This window comes from Scomber japonicus, chromosome 22 (genome assembly GCF_027409825.1).
Source record: "Scomber japonicus isolate fScoJap1 chromosome 22, fScoJap1.pri, whole genome shotgun sequence".
Classification (NCBI taxonomy): Eukaryota; Metazoa; Chordata; class Actinopteri; order Scombriformes; family Scombridae; genus Scomber; species Scomber japonicus.
Window position 1 is genome coordinate 12,402,088 of NC_070599.1, and position 21,595 is coordinate 12,423,682.

General features: G+C 42.6%; 1 protein-coding gene across 2 annotated transcripts in view; it reads right to left on the reverse strand.

The window, feature by feature from the left end:
- Window positions 1–21,595, reverse strand: part of LOC128384288 (receptor-type tyrosine-protein phosphatase delta) — a 135,278-nt gene that overhangs the window by 95,105 nt on the left and 18,578 nt on the right. For both annotated transcript variants that reach the window (XM_053343839.1, XM_053343838.1), the window contains exon 2: window positions 3,484–3,669. In XM_053343839.1, the coding sequence (XP_053199814.1) occupies window positions 3,484–3,586 (103 nt within the window). In that variant the 5' untranslated portion in view covers window positions 3,587–3,669. The remainder of the gene's footprint in view (window positions 1–3,483; window positions 3,670–21,595) is intronic.

Sequence of the window (21,595 nt, forward strand, 5' to 3'; positions counted from 1 at the left end):
GAAGCCCATTTTCCCTACAGATGTAGCTCAGCATATTTTCATTTTGCATAATTTTCAAATACAGCAATTTTGATATGCTGGCGGTTGTATGCCTCTGCCAACCAGTGAAGGTGCAGTTTTCATCCATGTCTGCTCAGACTCATATAATATTTGTAATGAAGAAAAGTGTGTTTGCAGAACATTATGCTGTCACAATGAATTTGCCCTTTGACCATTTGGATATAAAATGTCATCAATTCAACATTTTTATCCCATTAGACGTGTGTATGAACCTTAGTTGTAATTAGCATATGAATTCTTGAGTTATGCCCAAAAAATGTGTTTTGTGACATCATAGTGACCTTTGACCACCAAAATCTAATCAGTTCATCCTTGAGTCCAATTGGATTTGTGTGCCAAATTTGAAGAAATTCCCTCAAGGAGTTCCGGAGATGTTGCAGTCATAACAATGGGACAGACAGATGGACAACCTGAAGACATTTTGCCTTGTGGCCTTCTAGTCACAGCTGTCACCTTCACAGAGGCATAAACAACATAAAACAGTCACAACTTTTGACTTTTGCAGTGTAGCTGCTACTGGTGGTACAGGTCAATCAGTGTAGCTTGATGTAGAGTCGTTTATTAACTCAATCAGAAAATGAAGTCTAGGGGAAACTTTTCAATCATGGACATTCTGATACATTCTTACTTCTAACACCAGGTTTGTTTTTACTTAATGTCAGTGTTGGGCTTATGCAATCTATCAACTTAATGAACAGGCAAGTTATTTAGTGCCTGAGCCCACACCAAAGTTTTGGCAAGTTTCATCCCTGCCCAGGTGGATATGTTAAATGCTTCTAGCACTCCTCTTATCCTCCGACACTTCTTTTTTGTATTACTGTTAAGCAACACACACAGAGGAACTGTTTGTTGCCTCCCTGCTCTTCTTTCTCTCGCTCCGTCCCCTTGGCTCACCAGGGACAATTATGCCCCTCTTTCAAGCTATTGCCAAGCCCAATTTGCCACACAAATTAAATGGGCTGCATTTGAAGAGTGAGGGGGGATAGGGTGAAGGAGAAAACGAGAGAGAGAGAGCGAGCAACAAAGAGAGAAGGCCAAAGACAAACCAATGACAGAGTGAAAACAAACCAACAGACCAAACAAAGAAACACAGCTACGCAATCCTCTCGGATAAGTTTTTGAATATGTCTTGTTCCTCCTGCCAGCTACATACAGGTCTCACATGGGAACATTTGCAGAGAGAACAAATGTCACATTACCACATTAACAGTAGTGTGTGTTTATAATAGGGCCTGATTGTCATTTTACTTTAGGGGGGGTTGCAGTATCCACTGTGTGGGGTAGTGAGTAGGACTGGCTCCGAGGATTGTGCCATCTGTTGAGCAGGCCGACTCAGCCATTTTCTGCTCTTGCGTATCTCATATCCTCCACTGTGTCCACAGCCGGAGGCTAGCTCACACCCAAACAGATCCAGAGTACCAACAGAGGGCAGCTCTCCCTTTGGAAATACAGCCGGGTTTTTGGTGCTGAGGGTAAGTGTGGAGCGGTGTAAATTGAGTGGAGGTCCATAAATGGGGAGAGAGCCCCAGAGTGTCTGGGCTAGTTATGCACATTCAGCTGAACAGCAAAGGAAATTAAGGAGCTTCGGAGTCGCTGGAAGGGGCTGTTGCACTGCTTCCAAACAGCAAGGGGAGATGGTGGGGAAAAGACAAAGGCGCAGGCAGAAAAACAGTAGCCCATATAAGAAATGAGGAGAAAATTGGCAAGAGAGTGATTAGGAAGAAAAACAATAGAGGGGAGTTGGAAAGGGGAGGAACACACACATGCAAGTGGGAGATCAGACACTGCAGAATTGAGAAAAGAACATTGAGAAAATATGAATCCCAGAGCTAATGTGTGCAGCCTGAGGTGGTATTGGCGCTGAAAAGGCACTTGCTCTCATACAACAGTTGCAGACAGAGCACACACCTCATCTCTGTGACCTCTCTGACTTCCACACACCCCTTCAGTCATTAACAGCCAGCCACTGTGGCTACCTCCATGATAAGTTTGTTTTGGCTGTGAAATGATGACCTAGCACAGCTGTCTAAGTAGGGTATGGGGTAGCAACAGCTGCTAACAGTCAGACAGCTAAAGGAAAGGAATAAATGGGGGGTTTTAGGGGGTGGGGTGTTGAGCACAGAGGCGTCAAGATTTGGGGGCTGCTGACTGCACTGTTACATTTGTGCTCTAATGCAACTGTGGAATGTCTCGACACGCGAGAGTGGAAGTCTTATCAGAACAGTTGTCTGAAAGAAGGTTTTGGCAATAGTTTTTTTTTTTCTAATCACGTGCTGTTATGTAAATTCACACTACACTGTGGACTGTAGAGTTTCTGAACAGATAGCTACTAAAGACCCCCTCAATTGTAACGTTTATCGACCGTTAATGCCGTTTTGGGAAGGTCCCGTAATTAAATTGTGTCAATAAATCCTGGAGCTGCACATAAAACCGGAGATAAACGGAGAATACATTTCTCCATTTGCCTCTCCCCTGCTGTGAGACATATGTGGCGGGAGACAGAAAAGAAAAATAAAACACATTTGAACAGATTGCAGGGAACATTTCTCAAGCACAAAGTTGAAAATCTCACCCATCAATTTCACTTTGTGTGGCTCTATTGTATATGACCTTGGGTGAATGATCCCTTCATTCAGAGATATTCAGCTGAACTGAGGGGATTTCAGTTGGTGCAAAGGGAGCAATAAAACTTTTATTCATCCCACTGTGACTCCAGAAGCTAATGATTCATGGATCTTAGTGTAAAAAAAAAAAGAGAGAGAGAATGTGGGAGATGGGTGGTGCTGTGGTGCAGGACCAGAGCTCAATGAGGTTTGAAAACTGTTGTCACACATCAATGGGCAGGTGTCTGATGTCAAGTAACTCAATTCCAATGACTTCTCATCATGAGATTCTGGGCTGAGGCCTGAGCATTTCTGGTTCACGTGACAGTTTTTGTGGCAGAAAAAAAAAAGTAGTTGGATTATAAAGACTTGGACACATTTTGATAGTTTGGTGATGGATGACTGTGAAATATAGATGTGTATATCTGTGCGTGTCCTTGTACACTTGAGGGAAGAAGCACAAAATGACACTTTGATAACCACCTGCCAACAGAAATGCTAAAGTTTAAATGATATTAGATTTAGGAGGACACCAACATTTCATAAATGTACCTAATATATTGCTCCATAACTAACATGAGAGAAATGAATTCAATTTAATTTTATTATGTGTTTATTAACCATAATCAATAACACTATCCAGCTGTGGGAATATCAACCCAATATATAAGCATTCCCATAATAATACATAAAATATGTATGTGTATGATAATGTTGAATGAAAAATAAGAAACAAAACCATTCAAAACATTGTCACCCCGCCCCCAGCCCATCAGGACACAACACTTGAGGCCCACATGAAAGCCAGCGGTCCACTTACTTTGAGCGTCGGTGAGGTGGAGGAGCAGACCCAGGACAAGCAGCAGCGGCAGCAGCAGCGTGGGTCTGGCTCTGTGCATGGTGGGACAGCTTGGCACCAGCATGCTTTGGCAGCCTCGGTGGCGCTGGCTCACAGAGCCCTGTGAGTCAGTCTGGTCTGATTTCTCAGATGCAGGGTATTCACAGCCTATGCGAGGCAAGGAGGGATAGGAAGAGGGAGAGGGAAGGAGGAGAGAGGAAAAGGAGAGAGAAAAAGAGAGGGACTGAATGAAACAAAGCTGTTTGGCTCCACGGGTTTTATCTATCCCTGCACATTTCTGACATACCCCCACACAGCCTCGGCTGGAGCTGACAGAGGATAGGAAGAGGCTGATGTGCTCACGGGGTATGTTCTGACAGTTCTCTAAATGGAATAGTCACTTCACACAATGCGTGTGCACGTGTGCGTGAGAGAGAGAGAGAGATAGAGAGTGTGTGAGAGAGAGAGAGGGAGAAACCACACAGATGAAAGGGTGAACTAATAAGATTTTGTCTTCACAGCTTTGGTCGCGAGCCCCAATTAAATACGCTGCATAATAAGAGTACATTTTAAGTCCTCCTCAGATCAGTGTTGATATCTGTTTCACATAAAGAACGCCTCTGTTGCATACAAGAATAGTTAAGAAATACAGGAAATGTTCATAAATTCTAAATGCTATTTAATAGCTTTTCAAATGGGCATTTAGGAAAATGTGACCACTGACAGACTGCTGAGACATCCTTGAGACTTTTTCTTTAAAGCATGATACAAGATATAAATGCTGTCTTTCAGTTCTATTGTAATGTGCACATTCACTAAACCAATTCATCTGAAGCTCATATTTATGCACCTGACACCACATTTAATCCATAGAGGATGCTTTAATAACTCAAAGTGCTTATACAAAGTGATGGAGTAGCTTAGTTTCAGCGCACACACACACACACACACAAACACACACATATAACCATTTTAGTTTATCCAGTGCTGCTTAAACAACAAATAACATCTATAAGACAGAGTGGCCAAGTGTTGCCATTCATGTTTCAGCCTTTTCTTGAAGGGGCCACTACATGGCTCTGAAAATCAATGTGATACAGTGAGCTAGTATTAGCTGCAGACTGGCTCTATCCCTTGTCATACATTTGCTTAAGCCAGAGCTTGATCCTTAGTGATGGATGCTCTGTGGTAGTCTTCTGCTCGTAACACGGCTCCCAGCTAATCCAAGTGTGTGAGCTTTGATGACATGCTGCTGGTTAGCATGCTAGCTGGTCTACAAGATGCTGTTGTTTCAGCTGTGATGACTGGTGGAGTTGGACCCGTACGTGGTCTGTGTACCATGGCATTTCAGATCATTTATGTACCGTGAGATCAAACATGAGACAACATGTCAAATCTCTTAGAAAGTTTGGGGGATTTAGCAGTTTCGGTAACTGTCTGCTCTGGAGGTAGCAACTGTGGACATAAATTCTTTTACTAGAAATAATATTTTATTGGACTGTTTATCTGTAGATTTGACTGCCACTGACTGAAAGAAAAAGCGAAAAAAAACAAGCCCCTCTAAGCCCAATCAGTAGGCCCGATGATGACAAAGTACCTCATTTCCCTGTTACCAATCATCCTCTTTCTCGCTCCTAGCTCTCCCTCTTTCATTTCTGTGGGCTGTAAATGGCAGAAAAGACGGGAAGATAGCGCACCTGTCACACTCGATTTGTGTTGGGGGGAGATAGACACGACTACCTGTCTCCTAGCGCCGCAGGGCTAGTAGCAAGCGCAAGAGCGGGGGACGTGTGGCGAAGGGAATCAATTTGAGACAATCTCATCCCCCGCTCACACACCGACACACACACGCACAAACACAAACGTGTATACATATACATACATTTGAGCACACTAGACAGACTTTTCACATGAGTAGTGTTTGTAGCGACTGTGAATTTGATTAGAATCAACTGGACTGAAAAAGCTGGGCTGGGTGTGAGAGGATAACGCTGCAGTCTGATCCATATGTACTGCAGGTACAGCTGTATGTCTCCTCCAGTTATTGTTGTATGCATGTGCCCCACCAAATCTAAGTTATAGCCTTTCAGTTAATTAATGAAGTGTGAATTTCCATAATGACATGACATTAGGCAGCACACAAGAAACTGTACTCAGCAGCCCTCCCCATCTCTATTGACGCCCAGCATGTGCACACACCCATTCACACACACACACACACAAACACACACACACAAACGCTGATAGAGGCAAACAAAACCATCTGTATGTTGTGTAACCACCACCACAACCAAGAGGCTGTGCCATGTGAGTAAATAAAAGAAGAAGCTAATGTAAGTACAGCTAAAAGGCACCCCCTAAAACCTTGATTTATACCAAAAATGAAAGCAATTATATTTGCTTGCTGTTGATTTGTGATGGTAGTTTTTACACGTAAATTGCACTGCAGATTCCTTCCTAATGTGCTGAAGGGGGACAAGCCACCTGCCAGACCTGGCAGAAATGCAGCAGGTTGCCAACTGCATTGTTATCTGACGATGGATTTAGCCTAAATACTGCTTTTTTTTTTCCTTTTTTTGGAGCCTGAAAGCTTTTGTGTTCATGCATGTGTATTTATGTGTAATTAGACATGAACATCAGTCCATTTGATCCTTCTAATTTCCATTCAATAAAGAGACTCCCTCAAAGGCAGCACCACCTTTGCCCATATTACCCTCAACATGGCCACTTTTCATTGCACTCTGTGCCTTCACTTTCATACATTTTGTGGCAATGATGCTTTTCATTGAACATTTATTACAATAGAAAGAAAAAAAAAAACAATCTTGTCTTTCTTCCTGAGCCCCTGGTGGTATTATTGTGTTCCCATTCAGTGGTGCTTCATTCAAAGGATTTTGCTGCTGATAGCAATCATGCATTATTAAACAAAGCCTGACAACATGCACAATGTTAATTAGAAAAGGGGGGGAGTGTGTGGCAAGAAAAAGAAAGGGGCTGTTGAGCTGTCTACTCTCCCTCCTTCCCCATGATCTTTATCAGAAATGTGAAAGAGAAGGAGGGAGGGATGTTTATATTCTCCATAATGGCTAGTCTCTATTCTCATTTGAGCGTGTGTTGGGTATTCTGGTCTATTTAGACGAGCAATATTATGAATGGGGGGGAAAAAACAACAACAAAAGAATCAGTCATATTTATCTTATATTCCAGCTATACTGCAATAAACTTGTTATGGGAAAGTATGCAGGCAGAATAGTTATGAGATCCCCAAAGCAGCAGGTTCACAACATCAGCTTCTCTCACATGCTGTAATATTTTGGCAAACCAAGTACAAACCGGTGGGAAACAAATGCTGACACGAAAATTTCTACTGATGGTGCCATTTTTTTTACAATTTCAACATGGGTTTGAGCATAGCGGTTATACCACATTATGCTCATCCTTCGTGCAAGTTGACTAATTTCACATTGGCCAACTCCAGGGAATTTTTAAATGGGTGTGTTTTTAATTTCAGGCTCATGCACAAACCGAATTGAACTTCAAGGAAATAGTGGAGCGACGGTATGTTATCCTAACAGACCAAAGCCGCCACAAAAATGCCACCAAATCTATTAAGGCCAATCCCTCTGTAATTAGCCCGACACATGCAAGGACAAAGCACATCAAAACTACCGAGGATGTGATCCATTCTGCAGTGTGTTATAAAAAGTTTGCCCAGTATCATGCCCAGCCAGGCGCAGCAAATAGGAATTTGTTTCATTTTATGAGGCAGGACTTTCTATGTCTCTCCGGAATTGCAGACTTAAAGAATGCAGTAATTACCCCCACCCCCCGCCACCCCCACCCTCACCCCACACGCACAATTTCAGAATACAATGATATGCAGGGTATAGCTGTGAGCACACAGAGCAGGCCGCTCTATTATGACTGCAATGGTCTCTAACCCTAACCCCAATGTTGAGAGACAGTTCCTGCTTCAGAAAAGGCTTCTAAAGTCTTTCTACTGTTGTGAAGTAGTACCGAGGGGACACAAGGTAGAGAAGAGTCAGGGCCGCAGCAAATACAGATTCCGTTGTCTGCCATTTCCTGTTAACACACTATATAATTGAGGTATTCTCCAACATAACACCTTGACCCTGGCACATTAGTTAGCATTGGTGTTTGGGGAATAAAGCATTCTGATTTAAAAAGGCGGTGGGTGGACAGCAGTGAGAGGGAGGAAGGTGACTGGCGCCATCTTGGCAGTTTTAATGAGTACAACAGGAGAGAACTCACTGGGAGAAATAACATAATCATTTGGATTTCTCTTTAAAAATGGAGAACTTCTGATAAGTGGGGTTTGCAGCGAAATCATGTGCGCATTGATTGGCGTATTTTACAAGGCGAAGAAGTGAGCATTCGTGTTTGTGTTGACTTGCGGGACACAGCCTTCACAGATCAAGCAGCTGTTAGCCAACAGCTAAAAACACAGTTGTACTGCTAGGGGAAAAGTTCAAGCAGGTTTTGACGGGTGCCTTCTTTCTGTATGTCTTCATTACTTTCTTTGGTCATAGACAGATTTGTGTTTTGGCTGATGTGCTTATCAGTCACAACACTGTTAAGAAGCGTCTGCCAGTTCGTATAAGGATCATTTTGCTTAGTTTGCAAATTATACCACACGTCTACAAGTGCATGTAAGCATATAGGAATGTATATAATGGCCACAGATAAATGATACTGGTCATCATGTTAGCTTCAGTGGCTTCAGCTCATACTTATTCATTATCTGCATCCAATCAAAAACAAGTATCTCTAAATTTGATGACTTCAATATTTTTTAGTCGAACTGATAAAAATTCACAAAACAGAAAGTAGACCTATCACAACACATGAAAAGTTGATGTTATGAAAATATGTTATTCACAGGATAAGATGTACTCTGCAGCCTTCATGTAGAAGCAGTGGGAGTTGACCCCATGAACTTCTATCTATGGCCTTCTCATGAGTGCTTTTAGACCCATGACCAAGGATGCATAAGATCTTCATCAAATCCATTATAGTAACCATTAAAGATACTAGTTCCAGTTAAAGCCAGGAAAAGATATAAGCCATAGTGAGAGCAACACATAAAGAAACTGACCTCAGGCAGATACCAAACAACTTTTGTTTTGGTGATGTGTATTTTTCATCAACTGCATACTATTATCCACTGTAAACAAAACAAAATGACTGTAGAGGTTATGAAAGTCTATTTCCTGCTCTCCTCATCAATAACCTCATATAATCCCCCTGGCAAACTATGCAACAATGATCAAATTGGACAGATGTGTACAAAGCTGCTCATAGTTATCTGAAACAAAGAATCATGTGTGGATGAAAGGCCAATTAAAAGAAAAAAGCACTTACGACTCTCAAAGAGGAAGATTATTTTTTTTCTGTTCACTGTTACAAGCAATCCCCTCACACAACAGCACAATCATACTCCCATCTCAGTATGAGTGAGCAGCGGCGGATGTTTACTGTCTGCCTTGGGAAATGTTCATTATCATTAAATTGTATTATATATCATAAAATCAAATCTATACATGTCATTAAATACAGCGGTTAAACATTTTAATTCATACATCAGAATCTTCCAGATTGTACAGTTTGTAATAAAACAAGTGAAGGGAAACTGTTTCTTTATTATGAAATGTCACTGTGTGTGTGTGTGGTGGGGGTGGGGGGGCTGCTGTGCTGTGCTCTCCTCCTTGTCAATTATTCTGCTTTTTTTGTCATTTGCCAATCACATCCATTCTACTACTATACTATACTATACTATACTATATAAATGATGTATGAAATGTTTCTCTTTTCGAGAACTAGCACAGCCTGTGTGATGTCATCGGTCCCTCATCCTTAGATGGATCAGAAGGTTGAAATGACAGGAGTACTGATATTGTTTGATAAAGCAAAATCACTACAGACAGCCCGTGTGTGCTCACCTGCAAAATCAACCTGTTGCAGTCTGTTATCCCTTTCCACCCATTCAACAGCTTTGGGAACCATGAAACATGACTGCTCACAACGCCCTCCGGTTTTCTTCTTGAACATCACATGACCAGATTTATAAAATAAGCTCATCAAAGGCACAGCATCAAGCACCCCGTAAATCTACACCCACTGAATTCCTTTTCGGTCCCCACTTCCTCATCAAGACGGGTTAAGTTTGGGTTAAGTCATGATACGTTTAACATGCTAGTTGCGGCCATCTTTCATCTTTTTTTCACTTGCCCTTTCTTTAATGCCACAGTGTGAAGTCAGTCCGTGGCTCTTTACCGCATAAAGTCTCTCTCTTGTGTTTAGTTCTTCTTTTTTTAACCACTCTTCCCCTTGTGTTTTTTTCCTCCTCCTCTGTCTATTTTACCCTGTTTTTTTTCCTCTACCGCTACTGTCTTCGTCTGCCCGCGATGGTGTGATTTAAGACCGAGTGACAAGTCTGTTTCTCACACATCACTCCCGATCAGCCGGCATGTGTAATAACATCCCTCAAGCTAAGCTAAGCTATGCCCTCAAGTGCAGCCTCCACATGAAACGCCCTGACAACCGCACATCAGTGGAGTTTATTTGCTATACTTATTTATTTACTTTTTTCCCCCCTCCCTCCCTGTCTCCTCTGACCTTCCACAAACAAGCCTCCCACGGTCATAAACTATCCTTTGGGTGGTAACGCCTGACGTTCTGTCTGAGAAAGTCAGGGTTTACAGTTCCGCCTTGCAAGCCTGACTAATTTTCGACAGGCAATTGCTGCCAATACACTAGATGATGTCTTTGGTTATATCTTGTTTTCTTATGAATGAATCACCCAACATGAAACGCACAGCAGGGAGCTAATTGAGTCTGATGACATTTGTCTGTCTAATAATTGGTTTAAAAGCACCTGCTGTGGTTATAGGACAAGGAAGGTATCACAACCCCATCTCAATTGTGCGTCCGTTGCAAATTAGTGCCAGGATTTTCAAAGCCATCCCTGCTTTTTTTTTCCCCCAGCTAGATGATCTGGACTTTGAAATGTCACACCACAAACAGTGTAAAATAACATTTATTCACCTTGCTTGTGAACACTGTTAACAATCAAATTATGTTCTCTGGCCTCCACTGTGTTCTTTCCCCCCTTTTTACGCAAATACAAGTCAGCACAAACAGAGGTGGCGCATCTTCATAGAGAACAAACTTCTATTAAAACAACTTTGTATTAGGAAACACAGGTCAAGGACAGGAATGGCGCAATTTGAAAACCGTTACCTTGTTTGGGTGCAAAGAGCAAGGTTGAGTCCTCATGAGAATTCAGCCCATCCAAACTGACCTTGAGCATGCATTTTAGTAACTAAAATGACCATGTAGCATCAGTACTCCTCCTCCACCCACTCAATCTGTGTATGCTCCCCTTAACTTCTCTCTCTACCTGGTCTACCTCACCACTTTCTCTCTTTCTCTCACTCTCTGTTCCCTTCTCTCTTCACCCATCTTTCTCTCCCATCTCATTCTTCCTGCCACGTTTCCCAGCAGCTGTTGGGTTCAGATGGATGGTCCCCTACAGTGCAAGACCCTGACCTGCAGTCTAGTGACTGATTATCCCAGTGCCCTGTTGTGCTGCTCCCTCAACGCATACCAACACACAGCGCACGCACAGGCAGTCGCGCACATGTACACACAAGGTTACGGAGCTATTGGGTAAGCTTTAGGGACACTGGGGAGTTTAGAGGGGGAAAAAAAGCAAAGACTAAAGCAACATATTTCATCTTTGTCTACATGTTTGGATCACCTCCTTTGACCTTGGTGACACTGGTAAACACACTCCCTATTGAACTCTAATGGACGCCACTAATGCCTTTTCAATGAGCTGCAGTTAAAACCACAGCAGAGTACAATCATCCTGTGGTTAGGCGTGTGAGCTGAGCAAACTATTGAAATGATTGCCGGCTTGTTGGGAGGCCTTCTCTTGTACTCTGTTTGCTTGTCACAGTGTGGGCGGCTTCTTTAGTCCAAGCGTGTGCCACTTGGGCCGTGCTTGACCTTGCGCATCAGCATTTAGTATAGGGGAAGAACTTACCATGCAAACAGGCTGAATCTTGAGGAGTCTATTGTAACGGGAGCAGAGAGTGTGGCAGGATGGGGGGAAATGAGAAAAAATGGTAGACACAGCAGCAGCAGCCAACCTGGAATGGCTGGGATTAAATTTACGCCGCATGAACAGGGGAGGGCTAAATCATGTTACATATTATGAACCAGAAAAAAAGAAGGAGGGAGTGAGCGGAGTGCAGAACAGAGGGGTGGAAATATAATGGATAAGGGGAGCAACGAGGCAGAGAGGGAGAGAGGTGGCGAGAGAAAGGAGAGAGGAGGACAAGGGAAAGTAATGTGGTGGGGAGAGAGGAAGGAAGGAAGGAGGCGAGAGAGAAGGGAGGGAGAGGAGAGAGCGCACTGTAGGGTAGAGAGTAGGGAGAGGTGGAGGCAGAGGGAGGGAAGCGAGGGAATGTGCCTGACTGCCAGCTTTTCTCACGCTCCGTCTGTGCTTGTACACCTAAAAGAGGCAGCGCGGGAGAGATGGAAGAGAGGAATGAGGGATAGAGGGAGAAAAAGCAGGCGCTGCTGAAGAGGGGATGATAGCTGCAAAGCCACTCTGACAGTCTAAATGTATTGTTTTTCAAAGGGAAGGAACTGTAAAGATGGCAGTAGGTGGGGAAAAAAAAATAAAACGAGGGGATAAAAAACATGGCACGTGTAAACTCTTGGCACTCTCAAACGCACAAACTCAGGCTCAGGTTTGCATCCAGTCGAATAGATGCAGCCTTAAACACAATCGCTACACGAGCATGCTCACAAATGTAAACTCAGGCATTCATGTGCACAAATAGACACATACACGCAGAGCGCAGGCCCGTATACCCTTTGCACCACATGCTCCTGGCACTTTGACATCTACCCCCAACACAGCAACGGTCTGTGGGAGGATGAATAATCTCACTTCCGTGAGGCAGAGAAAATGAGAGAGAGGAAGCAGGGTGAGAGGGAGGTTGTTCCCAGCCTGAGCTCATGTCGTTTTATGGAAAGTACAGAGCTCTCTAACAGACAAAACAGCATTCCACTGCCACTCGCCGACATGGCAGAAAACATCAGAACAGAGCTCCATTGAAAATAACTGAATAATACAGCACTGGGAATTGTGTTGCCTCTTAATACATATGGCATAAGTCAACAACAATATGCCTCCTTATCTTTTTGAAACAATTGAACACCAAGGTACATTGTGCAGTACTGACATTTTAGTGGCTTTTGTACACAAGCCAAGCCGTTTGGTATGTAAATGCACTACTTAGGCGTACATGAAGGATGTAAGGAGGCGCTTCGGGCATACACGCTACACTCATAGGGCAGCAAAATAATTAAAATGCCAAGTGTCTTCTATTATCTAAATGCTAATTTGCCCCGATATACCCTGAGCTAAAATGTAACGCCACATTATGGTTGCTGTAGTGCACTAAGGCAACAGCGGGTGAATTGCCATTCAATTAGCCTAGCACACAGTATGCTATCTTTTTACCTAAGGTGATGCTGCTGATGTTTTTGTAAGTGCACTTGTCAAAAGGCCTTAATGTCAATCCTTGTGGAGCTCTGTAGAGGTTCATGCAGCTGATCCTTGGATATCTAATTAACCAACATTAAAGGGGTAAAAATGTCACTGTGTTAATATGAATTCTATGTGTTACTATGTCAGGCATTAGTGTATTTTCAGTACTAATCTGGAAGCTTCAAACAATTTAATTAATGCTATCCTGTCTCATTCTTCTCTGAGTATTTGCAGAGAGAAGTTGGTCAAACTGGAGTCTATGAGGACATTGACAGCAGTTTCTGTTTTTTAGGGTATTATGGGCACTGGTGTTTTTGCCATGACTGAGATTTGATAAGAAAGCCTGAGTCAACAACTGAAAGAACAGACAGACGGCATTAGAACTAGCAGCTTATCAAAGCTTTTTGCATGAAAATACATCAGTGCCAACAGAGAGGGCAATGGGACAAAAAATATTATCACAGATATGAGATGTTTTTGCTGAATACACAGATAGAGATGAAATTGTGTTGTTCCTGCTTTTCCATCTATATCCTGATAAGACTGTCAAAGGACATGCTAGGTGGGAATGAACAGCATTTTAGAAAGCTGTTTCAATATTTTTGTGGTTAATGTATCCTTGCTAAAGTTTACTGTGTACTTTGATGTGGGCACTGCTGATTAATAGATTTTAGAAGCTGAACTTTTTTTTTATTATTTCTTGGACGCCCTTGAAAGGTGTTTTAGCCAAACTAAGCTATTGTTCTCATGAAAAGGCAGTACAGGCTGCTATTGCAAGTCGGTCAAAAGGGAAAGCAATGGTTCACCCCTAGGCAAAAGCAACAATTCCCCCCCTTTGTCGTTTCACTAAGACAAATGCTTGCCATTGCTACGTTAGCAACCAAACAAGACCAGTTCCCCGTCAGTGATGGTATATTGTCGCACTCGAACAAGACGTTTTATTATGCTGCTGAAAACGAATGAATGGGTCCTTTTCTCCAGTCACAGTTTGGAGATTGAAATTCAAATCAAATGCCACCTTCAAACAAATGTCAGTACAGGAAATCAAAACTGTTCTGCCAATGCCTGGCATCAAGCAAAATGCACAGTTTGACATTTGGAAGTGATTTTCTCTCCCTCTGTCCATGTTTAATATAAAAAAATTAACTTAGTAATCATTGGAAAAAATGCACATACACCACATCACAGAAACAGTCTTACATCTAACGCCCTCTTAAAAACCTTTATACATGCTTTCCCAACCCAATACAATCCACCCCCGGAAACTCACAAACATGATTAAGACACTGTCAAGCCTGACATTGCCATCTCCCATGCTGTCGGTGGCCCTCACTGGGAGTCGCTGTTGACTGACTGCCTGGATGTGCCTTATCATTAACAGGGCTGTCTGTGCCACCACGGAGGGGCTTTGATGACAGAAACTACGGCCCCAGTGCCTGCCCCTCCCATTTTGCCTGCCCAAGTGTCATCTAAATGAGATAGGGCCCAGGAGCTAGGGGATTAGGTACTGCATAATTACCTATTTAAAGACCCTAATTGAGCATTTCATTAAGAGACTGGCACTGAGATTTTGCCAAGGAGGGCACTACAGGGAGAGAGATGTATTTGTATGCACATGCCTGCCTGTGTGCATGTGTGCATGTGTGTGTGTGTGTGCGTGTGCACGTCTGTGATGATATGAGTGTGTGTGCGCATATGCCTGTGTGTGCATTTTGGAACTGCAGCAGACTGTAACCTTGGATTCAAGGGTTACCTTGTTAGCATGGAGGTCTCTGGCTTGTTTTTTGTTTACATTGCACTTAGACTATTTGGCACATGATTGTAGCCGTAAGTACATTCAATAGACATTCACCCTGAAAAACTGACTGATGGCCATGAGTAAACATAGTAACTTTCCACAGAAAAGCACATGATCAACCTTTAATAATCTCAATGATATTATGTTGCATCTTGAGAAAAAGGTTGGTGGTTTCTGTGACTTTATGTATCTGTTGTTAGTTCAGCTGCCGTGGCTGTCCTCAATGAACTGAAAATATTTAAGACCCCATCTGATGTTGATGACATAGTTTTTGGATTAAAACAAAACAGTTGTCTCTTATATTGTGTCATTAATGAATAACTAAATTTAGAAGTATGAGTTGGCAGATTGGACACTTTTCCTGCCATCCAATAGTGAGCTAATGCAAAACTAATGAACATGTCCCTCTTTATTGCTGTTATTTCATTCACCCATTGCTTTGGCCAAAGAAAACTGGTTGGGGAGAGTACAGTTCTTCTTGTGTTGATGTGATGCAAATTCTGCTCCAGTTGTTCCTACGTCTATTTTTGGCTAACATTGTCAATGCCAGACAAATAAAGCTACAAACTAAAGGACAACAGTTGAGAGCACTGGGCTTTGCTAAACATGATAAAAGACAAAAAAACAGACAAACTGTAGTTTAAGCATTTCACATCCCTGTGAAGTTAATTGAAACCAATGGAAGGGAAATGTGTGTGGACACATTACTGTTCAGTTCCCATTAGCCCAACTACAAAAGACAGCAAGTGAGTTAATGCCACTAACATTGTCAGCCGTCAAACTCATGCTTTCATTGATGCCACGGAGTGTCAGCAGGTTTCCAGTGTCACATCTAAAGCAGTTTTTGTCAGACAAGAGATGAGATACAAGAGGGATGTGTATCTTTTTATCTACCTTTTACAAGTGAGGAAAATACAGTTATTTATTGTGAAGTTTACCACTATAATTGGATTTCTGATGTGTGATGGTTAAAAAAGAAAACAGACTCTAAAATGACCTTTCTTATGGCTTTCATATAGTCTTTAAAATCCCCCAAGGTATTGTGCACAAAACATTACACAGTATAATCCAGAGAGAATGCCATTCATTTGCCTTTCCAACATTTTACATTTTTGGGTGGCCACAGATTCCTTAGCAACTCTTTCCTTACTCATTTACTCACATATTTCAGTGCTGAGACAATGGTGAAATATTCTCAGACCAGATCATAATACTAAATTTAGTTCCACAGTCCCGCAATGGCAGGGGCTAAAATCAACTGACAAAGGTAGACTCCAGACAACACCAGGGGCCCCAGAACTTTGGTCATTATAAACATTTTGAACAGCGACAATCATTAGAGCAGAACGCTAGACCCAGATACTTTGCTGATGACCAATTTGACCTGATTTCCATGGCCCAGCAGGTCATGACTCCCCTTTGCCCCCTCACAGCTATATCTGGGATCACTGGGGACATTCTCAACTCACAGGCAGTTGCCTTGCACATGATTGACTTGTTTGCTAAATGACTAGCATTTGAGCGCTAACTGGGGGCAATTGGAGTCTTTGGGGCAGACACCAGCTGCTAACTGCTACAGATAAACTGTCCCTCCTTTAGGGGATTAATACACGCACCATGGTGGGGAATGGTGCTGAAGTCTGGTGAAAGATGCTCAGAGCTGGAATGACACTGAAATATCATGAGTCAGTCAACGGTGTTCTAGCACCAGCCCTATTACTCTGTTTTGACATGATGGAGGTTGAAAAAGTTCCTGCTGGGAAATGAGCATGGATCTTGTATGTGACAGGTCAAAAAATCTGCCCCTGACCCACTAATGAAAACAGTAAAAACTGAATCAACTGTCATTGAGTATCACATTGTAAGCCGCTTTTGAGTGTAGCAGCATTTTAATGTTCCTGACTTGCGGAGAGGGATAGATGTAGCCACTAGCATTAATCTAATCATAAGAACATATTAGCGTAGATACAACAATGTCAGAAACTGCTCTCAGGGTATCAAGGATAAGACCAATGTTTTCATCTAATAACCATTTTTGTACATGAATTTGAATCAGGTATGTAAGGATCTGCTGTTGTTGTGAGGGTTTTTAATGTAAGCATGGGTAGGTGGGTAGGTGAGTTAGTGCCTTATCCAAATCTCTCACTTGAAAAATCATTCTCACTCCCTCTCTCCCTTTGTTGCCTTACAATGAGCTTGAACAATGAGGCGCACAATAAGCTTCACACTCTGAAATATATTCACTTGCATAAATGGCAGATTGGCAAATGGTACACAAGAAAGCAAGACATAATCTCCGAGCGAAAACCTCTTTGTGCGAGAAAGCGTGCCCACATGTGCGCTCCCTTCCAGCATATAATTCCGACGGTCTTGTCGCTGCTGTGATAATATAAGTCTGTATGCTCTAAACTTTGAATGTTGGACTAAAACGGAGAGTCCTGTGTCCTAAGACTATAGCTGTATTCTGTGACTGATTGTAATTAGTGATGGACTTAGACATAAAATTATAGATGTGGACACTGCTCAATCGGATATGTAAAAAATCCTGTTTTCCCATGACTGTGCTACATGTTACGCTCATCCTATCTTGGTACATATGCACGACCAGTTTTTGACCCCCTACATTAGACCAAAAACCTGAATAGATTGGACAAAGTTTTCCAAATAGAATCCATACACCATGCTGCACTCTTTGGAAATTGTATTACGTCAGTGGATTGCTAGGTTAATAGTAAGTATGACGTAATGTATGAAAGCCTAATCATTGAATAATTGTGCGGTCTCCTGCATGCCCAAATGTGGGAAAACTATCTACCCCATTTGTGAGTTCCCCATCTGAAAATGCCTTCAGGATAATATCCTCTAAACCAGGCAGTTTCTATCCCAAAGTTCCTCAATAGCTCTGGCAGCCATGGTGACAGTATAGCCAATCTAACTGGAGGCCCAGTGTGGGCCATATCAGGCCCCATCTTGGCCTTGCACATTCCCTATCTTCCCATCTGTGTTGAGGACAAATCCATCTTGATTTCTGCTGAGTGCCATAAAGAAGTAGCAGGAGAATGAGAGGGATAGATGGAGAGGAGGATGGAAGAAGGGTGTTCACCTGATAAGGCTGCAGAGAATCAGAGGAGAGGATCTCGGTGAGTGTGGCCCTAACGTGCTGGAAAGAGGAACTTCATCTTTATCTAATTACCACAGGGCCGTTTTGCCAGGGTAGATAGTGTTAGCGTTTATGGCGGCTGGTTGGTTTCACAGAACTCTCAAGCCTTTACAAGCACACACATTGTCACGCGCAAACTCATGCAGATATGATTAACATTCAAATACACTTCCACTGACGCACAGAGGCGCAAGCACACACACGCATACACATATACGTGGGGCCCAGGGCTGAGTGCCATAACAGCCCAATGAAATATATTCAGATTAGAAAGGTGTCGCATTACTCTCCAGCCGGATGATAAATACGCGGTTAGCACCATCATTAATCTTGTACCCCTCCCCACCTTCCGCCTCCAGACGCGGTGATGTAAGGGGAGGGGAGCCAGCATACACTGGATGGAGCTCGTGCCTCAGTTAGGGTTGCAGCAGTGTGGCTGGTGCGTGCATGGAACAGCAGCATTGCCTCGTTCTGCAAGGTCTCACTAGCACAAGAGGTCAGGGCAGTCTGAGTCACTGGGCTCGCTTGTAATGTCACTGTTTAGAAAGGCACGTTGTTGGGTTGGACTGAGGTCTTGCTGATTCCTTGCTCACGGATTGTCACAGTGAAAAACATACAAACCCCCCCGCCCCCCCCTCATTTGTCGCACACATTGTCTCTTTTGTTCTCAGGTTGTCCATAATCTCCTTGCCATTTCCTTTACGTCCACCTCTCCTTTCTTTGGCTCCAGTCTCCTCTCTCTTTCAGTATACTCCTTTCTGTTGCCACCCTCCTTTTTTTTCACCCCAACAGTTTTCTGACATATTGCCCTGAACGACATTTCATCATAAGTGGCCATTGTCTGGCTAATGAGCAGCATGCATAAAACACTAAAAGGGATGAAAAGACGTACAGACAAAGAGACAGAGACACACTAGGAACAAGGACGAATTTACCACCAGTGGCTTAAGAGGCATATTTCTCCTCCGAACACTGCTGTGTCCTTCTAGGGAGGCTTCAGACAGACAGTTCACATAGTGGCACATTATACTCAACACAAACACAGCCCTAGGGAGGGGTCAAGGGTCAAGAGCTGAAGAAATTACGTGTGATAAATTGGTGATGGTAGCAGTGTTGGTGTGTATATCTGAGTGGGGTCATCCTCCCATTCCCCTTCACTGGTGTTTTTGATGAAGTGTATACTCTATGAAAGTATATAGCCTGTGTCTCAGCATGCTGAAAGTCAGTTTCAGCAGGATACTCCCACTCGTTTTCATTCAAGTGGTGCCTCATGGGAAAAATGAGGGGGAGCACTTCATTGGATTTGGTCCAAAAGGACGACTAAAAATTTAAACAGGGTTAATGTGGACTGAGTCACTGCCACCAAATGCTTACGTAACATTATGTCTTTTTTATCATCTGTAGTAAAATCTGCTCACAAATTGATACTGTACATCTCTGCTCTGAGAAAATGAAAAGAGGACCTGTTGTTCACCGGAATGATTCCGTAATTACTCCAACATCTCTGAAAAACAGTTCAAGCATATACACAAGTACTCTACAGTCCAACAGTTTAATTTGAGCTCAACAAAACACTTTTTTTCTTTATCCTACATTTTCAATATAAAACAGATCCAACCCAATGGCGCACTGCAAACCGTGTCCCTGAAAAGCGGTTCGACATCATATTTACAAGATGTTTTGCTGATTCAGAAGTCTTGCAAGAGGAAAGTCGAGCTGATTGAAAATTCATGGCTGATCTCACATTCCAAGGGCAATTTTCCGTGGGGCATTTTCCTATTGTTGTGAGAAACTTCTGTCCACAGTCCAGCCCACAGTTGCCAAAAATACTTTGAACTTAATTTTTGCCCTCAAAGATTATGGCCTTATGTTCTCCTTCTTGCATTCAGTAATCACCAAGACAGCAACAGGATGAGTTTCATTCTTGCCAAGACCTTTGAGCTTAACAACAAGCATACACTGAGACTATTGTGTGAGAAGGGCCAATATAAACTCTAGTGTTTCATAGCAAGATGGCTGATTAGCTCTTAAGGGGGTTGTAAAGAATTTTGTGCCTTTGTTTGGGCCTTCATTCAGGAGGTGCTTGTTAAATTAGGGTGATGAAAACTACTCTGTGTCTGCATCATATACGCTGGTGTATAAAATGATAATATAATCGAGTGCAAATTCCATACAAAATTGTCACACTCAACAGGGTTACCTTGTGTTGAGCCAATTGTGTTACCACGTTTTTATTGAATCTCTTACTCGCCCCCAATCACTCCGTGCTCCATAAAATGCTGGCAAGTGGATTGGGGCTACTAATGGTGGCTCGATGCAGAAATAAAGTTGTTTTACGGCTGCAAACAAAGTGATGTGACCTGGAAAGGTTGTATTTTTTGCTGGGATAATGACTGTACAGTGTCAACTCTAATTACTTGTCTGGGGCCACTGAGCTACATTGGTCTCAAGTATTTTGTCCATATTGGGTCCATGTTTATACAACACAATGAGAATGTCTAGTGAACATATCTTTCCAGACTGCTCATGCTCTAGCTTTACCTTATCATTTATCTATCTTCGTGAAGGAGAATTTGCTGAGGCAAAAAATTCTTAACCCAAGTTCGCCAACTTCACCAAGGTTGAAAGAGATATTTTGAAGAAAATGCCCTTTGACTTTCACATTTTATATGATTTCATTATCCACACTCTGCAGAACTGGCTCCCAGTTAACTTAATCACTGTGACACCCATTTCTCATAAATATGCAAATACAATACAGACATCTCGGGTACTTTGAGAGCAAAAGGGACTCTAGGCAAATAATTGCAGGAGACCCATTCTCATATCTTAAGTCAAGTCTTTTGAGCACCTCATACGGAGCACTTTTTTTCCCAAATTGTAAAATTTTTGGGTTCCCACAGCAACATGTTTAGCCAAAACAGCATGCTTGCTTGTCACAGTAAATTTAATCAAACAAATGGGAGCACTCTGTGCTGCTCTCATCACTGCCCCTTCTTTTGAGTGGTTTTGTTTCCACTGTGGTTACAATTGAAGCAGATAGAGGGGATGCACAACAAAGACAGAAAACCATCCCTGCAATCTTAATGAAAATAATATCGTAAAACTAGCACAATGGAGGTCTGGTTATATAGCTAGAAATATAATTTTACACTCAGGTCCTTTGTGTCCCTCTAGACCACTGGTTCACTAGTAAAACAGTTCTCCACAGACTGAAAGGCGGCATGGGTTTGTGAGATGGTAGGGAAAAATAAAAGGGACGCAAGGCAGGAGATGGGGATTTGTAGGGGTATTAAGGCGTTGCACGCTTGCTGGCTTGTGCCTTATCCCACTGTACATTCCAGTGGTGCAGCATGCAAAACTTTACGGTCTGCAGCCAAAAAAAAAAAAAAAAGAGTTTAGTAGTCCATGCGCAAGTAGTATCCCACTTGAAAAGGACCATCTCAATCCATTTTCTGTCAGCTGTCTCGCCTCTGTGTATGTGCTTGCTTTCCCACTGATCTACTAAATCTCTGACAGGGGGCAGAGCTTGTGGACTAACAGCTGGGAA